This window comes from Sesamum indicum, linkage group LG7, assembly GCF_026168435.1.
Source record: "Sesamum indicum cultivar Baizhima isolate 11 linkage group LG7, ASM2616843v1, whole genome shotgun sequence".
In the NCBI taxonomy this organism is placed as follows: Eukaryota; Viridiplantae; Streptophyta; class Magnoliopsida; order Lamiales; family Pedaliaceae; genus Sesamum; species Sesamum indicum.
Window position 1 is genome coordinate 5,200,070 of NC_142663.1, and position 5,784 is coordinate 5,205,853.

General features: G+C 37.2%; 1 protein-coding gene across 1 annotated transcript; it reads left to right on the top strand.

Annotated features, from left to right (window-relative positions):
- Positions 1 to 320: 320 nt before the first annotated feature.
- On the top strand, positions 321 to 5,336 carry SYTB (Calcium-dependent lipid-binding (CaLB domain) family protein). Its single transcript, XM_088882827.1, has 12 exons — positions 321 to 1,152; positions 2,124 to 2,222; positions 2,324 to 2,374; positions 2,445 to 2,568; positions 2,915 to 3,033; positions 3,171 to 3,272; positions 3,535 to 3,609; positions 3,714 to 3,790; positions 3,895 to 4,141; positions 4,246 to 4,596; positions 4,762 to 4,890; positions 4,991 to 5,336. The coding sequence occupies exons 1-12, from the start codon at positions 1,042 to 1,044 to the stop codon at positions 5,120 to 5,122; spliced, it is 1,617 nt and encodes a 538-aa protein (XP_088738953.1). The 5' UTR covers positions 321 to 1,041; the 3' UTR covers positions 5,123 to 5,336.
- The last annotated feature ends 448 nt before the right edge of the window (positions 5,337 to 5,784 follow it).

Consider the following 5,784-nt stretch of genomic DNA (forward strand, 5'->3'; position numbering starts at 1 on the left):
TTTTTTAATTTTAAACTTTTTTAATTATACTTTTTAAATATAAATTATTGCTTATAATATACTTTAAATAAAAAATTATTTATTATGTAGCCAACGAGGCACGGACCAAAGCCGGCCTAGACAAGAATAGCTATTACATGGAGAAGAAAGGTGAATAAACTTATTGCTAATCTGCTACCAAACCAAAGTCTACTCCGAAATTTTTAACAGCAAGACAAGCTGGAAACGTTGTTGTTTGCCTACCCCAACTCCGCATTCTATCTTCGATTTTATTATATATTCATGAAATTACTGCAGACCTTTTTTTTGAAAAATTACTGAAGATTTGAAGGGGTTTTTAGTTCAAAGGTTCAGCATTTAATTACTTGCCATTCATGATCAAGATCAAATCTTTAAAATCTTAAACTGGTAACATCGTTTTGTTTTTGAATCCTCAAAGTGCTGATGAAGAAAGAATACTGATTCTTGAGGCAGCCCATATATGATATATCCAACAGGATCAAAGGGGATATTTTTTTCCCACCTGAGTTCTAAAACATGAGGACGTTATAGTACGTTACCCCGCTTTGCCGACAAGAAGAGAGCCATTGCACTCCACGCGCTTACATACTTTGAAAAAAGCCGTTACATGTGGATCCAAATGGGGTCGTTGCGTCCAAAGATTGGCTGTGCATTTATGTTTTCTTTTATTGCTCTCCTCAGAATGGTCGTTATATTATCTCATAGTCGTAGACTTGTGATTTTTCACTCACTTCTTTACTGTCTCTTTGTTGTTTGGTTGGGCTTTTGGTGTTCTTCTGTGAAAATATCTACTTCTTCTTCAGTAATGTTTGTTTTCAGGAAAAGATAGATCATTTTGCTTTATGGGGTTAGGTAGTTCTTGAATTTGAGTCCCTTCTTGATCAAGATTTCTTTAGACTGGTTTTCTTGATGTGGAAACTTGAGGGCCTTTTTCTTGATTATTTTTCTTCTTTCGTGGGGTTCATTTTCTGTTGAGTTCTTGGAGATTGTTGTGGTCGTTTGAGGGAAGAGTCACTGGAGATGGGCATCATAAGCACAGTTCTAGGGGTTTTCGGCTTTGGGATTGGGGTTGCCATTGGGTTTGTGATCGGATACTTTCTGTTTATCTACTATCAGCCAACTGATGTGAAGGTCTGGTTTCTCTTTTTTCTGCTCTGGTTATGTTTTGGACTGTTCTGTGTTTGTGGTCACATTTGTGTTTCTTGGAGAATTTTTGCATCTTGTGAATTGTTTCCTTTTTTCCTGCTTGTTGTTTGTCTTGTTTATGTGAATCTTTTCTCATTGCTACCAAATTTGACTTTTGATGTTTGCTTCTCTTGATAAGTGCTACTGATAGTATGATCCTAACATAACTGTTGATGACATTGCAATTTGGCCGCATTCTTTCAAGAAATTATTCATCCTAAATTTCGATTTTAGTCAGTGAGTGTTTTGTAGAACACTAATTCCATAGTGAATCTTGTGTTAACCAGGGCATATAAAGAGTCTCAGTAGATTTAGCAGCAGACTAGAATTGAAGAATTTTTGTTATCTATGCGGACAGCTTTCTCTGATGCAAATTGCTTAGATGATTATAAATTTCTTGTTGGGACCTAAATTTAAAGCTTTTTGCATTTACTAAATGCCCTTTTAAAAATCTCTAGCCCTACGAGTCGAATGATTATGAAGGGGTGATATAGGAAATATTTTTTGCTTTGTTCAAGAGCTTGAAGTTGACCAACATCAACTGGTACAAACAAGGCATTTTTTAGCTTTCGGATAGAGCGACTTGGTGTCTTCAGTTTCGAAATTCTATCATGCTGGAATTATATCTTGGTTTGGACGGTCATCCTATTATGTATTTAACCTCTCTACCCATAATCCTATTAACAGAGTTTCATTTTTTGAGAGAAGAGATTTAAATCTGGAAAGAGGGGAAATACTGGAAGGACCTTAGTGTGTTGCTTGAAGAATAACTAAGAATTTGAATGATATGCAAACAGTGCTAAGCTGTCAATACTTGGTGGCTTTTATGTTTTATAAGGCATATTTTCCTGTATTCTCATACAATGAAGATTATAGAAGAGTTCATTTTCATCTATTCCTGATGTGTCTCTCGGCAGGATCCTGAGATTCGTCCATTGGTTGAAAAAGATTCTAAAAGTCTGCAACAGCTACTCCCTGAAATACCTATTTGGATTAAGAATCCAGATTATGATCGGGTGAGTTCTATTTTCACGGCCTCAGGAAACATTTACGAAGGAAAAATGACATTTTATCTCGGTGCGCATAGTTCATAGTATTTAGCTACATCTTTCTGCAGGTTGATTGGCTGAACAAATTCATCGAGTATATGTGGCCTTATTTAGATAAGGTATGTTTGCATTATGCTTTGACTCTAATTTTGTATTTCTGATGGAATATTGACATTCTGAGATCCTCAGGCAATTTGCAAGATGGCAAAGAAAATAGCAGAACCCATCATTGCTGAGCAAATTCCAAAGTACAAAATTGATTCTGTAGAATTTGAAACTCTAACTTTGGGCTGCCTACCGCCTACTTTTGAAGGTTTTGCTACTAATTCTTTCTTGCACTTACATCCGCATGTAATTTTACCAGATGAATGTTTTGATTACAAATATGTTTAGTAAATTTTTATGCTTGTCACTTTCTCTCTCTCATACTCATCCACTCGAGACCATAGTTGTTGATCATTGCAATACTTAACTTGAGAAAATCTCCACAGTTCTACGGGAACACTTTATGTTTGAAGTGATCTCCTCCTATGAAAGTGATTTGTGTCTAAATAAAGAAAAACATTTCTTATTAGTCATTCTCCTGATATTTTTAACTTCTCTTCTCCCTGTATACTATTGCTTGCTGTTATACATAAATTCTATCATAACCATGCCAGGAATGAAAGTATACAACACTGAGGAAAAGGAATTGATAATGGAACTAGGCCTGAAGTGGGCAGCTAATCCTAACATCCTTGTTGCTGTCAAGGCATTTGGGTTGAGAGCTACCGTCCAGGTATCATTCTCTATATGATGATGCAGAATATTGAAACTTTCTGATTGTGTCTTTCTCTTTTAAAGCCTCTTTTTGCTTATAATTAGAGGCATGTGGAAATATCATGGAAACTAATCAGTTTGTGGAGAGTATTTCAGGTGCTTGACTTGCAAGTATTTGCTTGCCCACGCATCACTTTAAAACCGCTGGTTCCAAGCTTTCCTTGTTTTGCTAATATACACGTTTCTCTAATGGAGAAGGTGAGTTTTGACCCCTCTGCTAGTAATGTTTTATCACCAGTAGAAATAAGAATTCTTGATCAAGGCTGGGGCAAGGTTCATATATTATTTGACCATTAAAATCGTGCAAATTATCAAAAAAATATGGAGTACCAATTAGAGTTGCCATGGTTGGTTATGGTGGGAAGATGAGAATTATAGGCAATTGATCAAGTCAACGATCTACAGAATTAGGTGACCATTGCAGGTTTGTGTAATGCTTGTTCATTCATTCTCATTGTAGCCTCATGTCGACTTTGGAGTAAAGCTTCTAGGTGCTGATGCTATGTCCATTCCTGGGGCATACAGAATTGTTCAGGTATCGTTCCTTAGTTTGCTTTCATAAATTCATCTGAATGCTACTGTTCTTTGGCGAGCTTTTTCCCCAGAGCTTTGTCCTTCAGAGGTTTTGTGCTGCTTCAGGAAATCATCAAAGATCAGGTTGCAAATATGTATTTATGGCCGAAAAGACTTGAAGTTCAGATAATGGATCCTGCAAAGTAAGTTGAAAATGTGTTTTCTACCTCTTATGCCAAATGACAACCAACGATAGCAAGTTGGGATGCTTCGATTTCTCATCAGATTCTAACGCTCTGTTTGACAGAGCAATGAAGAAACCAGTTGGGATTCTACATGTTAATGTTGTCAGAGCGATGAAACTCAGGAAGAAAGATCTTTTAGGAGCATCTGACCCTTATGTGAAGCTAAAACTCAGTGAAGACAAACTTCCATCCAAGAAAACAACTGTAAAACATAAAAACTTGAATCCTGAATGGAACGAGGAATTCACTTTTGTTGTTAAGGATCCTGAAGCTCAAGCTTTGGAGCTCGTTGTTTATGACTGGGAACAGGTACATTCCTCCTTGTGAATAGAACCATGTTGCATCCTGTATTTAGCCTTTGCCCAGCTTCTTCCTTCGTCTTCTTCTTCTCGTGGCTAATTGCATTTGTCTAGGTTGGGTCACACGACAAAATGGGACTGAATGTAATCCCGCTAAAAGATCTAACTCCGGAGGAGCCAAAAACTATAACTCTTGAGCTTCTTAAAAATCTGAATCCAGACGATGTTCAGAACGAAAAGTCACGAGGGCAGCTTGTAGTTGAAGTCAATTATAAACCTTTCAAGGATAACGAGTTGCCAGCCGATGTTGAAGATGCAGATTCAGTACAGAAGGCTCCTGAAGGGACGCCTGAGGGTGGTGGTTTGCTTGTCATCATAGTCCATGAAGCTCAAGATTTGGAAGGAAAGAATCACACCAACCCATCTGCACGTATATTGTTTCGCGGGGAGGAAAGAAAAACAAAGGTAAAAGAAAAAGAGATATGTCTGAAGACTTGCAAGTTTTCCATGTAAATTTGTCATTAGAAATATGCTTGAATTGTAACTATGGATCCGTGTCCTGGCCATGATAGGTTTCGGTGCTCATACAAAGTGTTGATGTGCTAATATAATTTGTTGCACAATTGGCAGGTTGTGAAGAAAAACAGGGATCCAAGATGGGAAGAGGAGTTTCAGTTCATGCTGGACGAGCCGCCCACCAATGACAGAGTTCACGTCGAAGTACTTAGTACTTCTAAAAGAAGTCTATTACATGCCAAGGTACTACGTACATTCAGCTCATATGTTGTACATTTGCAACTGCAAGTAAATAAACCACAATCAACTCTCTTGTTCTAAATTCCTTTTTGTGTTGTGCTAGGAAACTCTTGGTTATGTAGATATATACCTGTCGGACGTGGTGAGCAACAAGAGGATCAACGAGAGGTACCACCTTATCGACTCTAAGAACGGTCGGATTCAGATAGAGATGCAATGGAGAACTGCATCTTGAGGAGAGCTTTGTGCAATGTGAATAATTTGATATGGTAAGCAGTCATCAAAGTCCAATTAGGATAGTATCTGTTTATATTTTGACAGTTTTTATTTTATGGTAGTAACTACCCTCCCTTAAAACTCCCCTCCTCAAAACAGAGCTCTCTGTTCCTGCAAAACTCTTTTGGAACGGATTCATCTGCTGGAATGATGGTTCAATTTTTTGCTGGAAAGACATGCTCTGCTCTACTCCTTTTTCAAGAAAATTGTGTGAAAATAAGTGCAAGTTCGACTTCACCTGAGTTAAGCTAATCCCAACCGAATAATCGCAGATAACTTAATTATGTGAATTGAGTTGCATGTGAAGTATAATAGCAAATAGGGAAAATTACTACTTTTGGTCCCATAACTTCCAAAAAATTAGCAAATAGGGAAAATTAATCACTTTTGGTCCTATGGGATTAGTACTTTTATAACTTACAAACATTAGCATTTTTAGTAATCATGCACTTTTTCATCTATACAGGCACGTTTCCATTAAGTACTTCTTATTGGAGGAAAAATTGGCCCTTTTTGCTTCATTTGGTTTACTTGATGGAAGACATGATTCTTCGTGTTGCTTCCACTTGACTTCAACTTATAGAAATTGGATTCAATTTTTGTGAGAGAAGAAAGAAATCA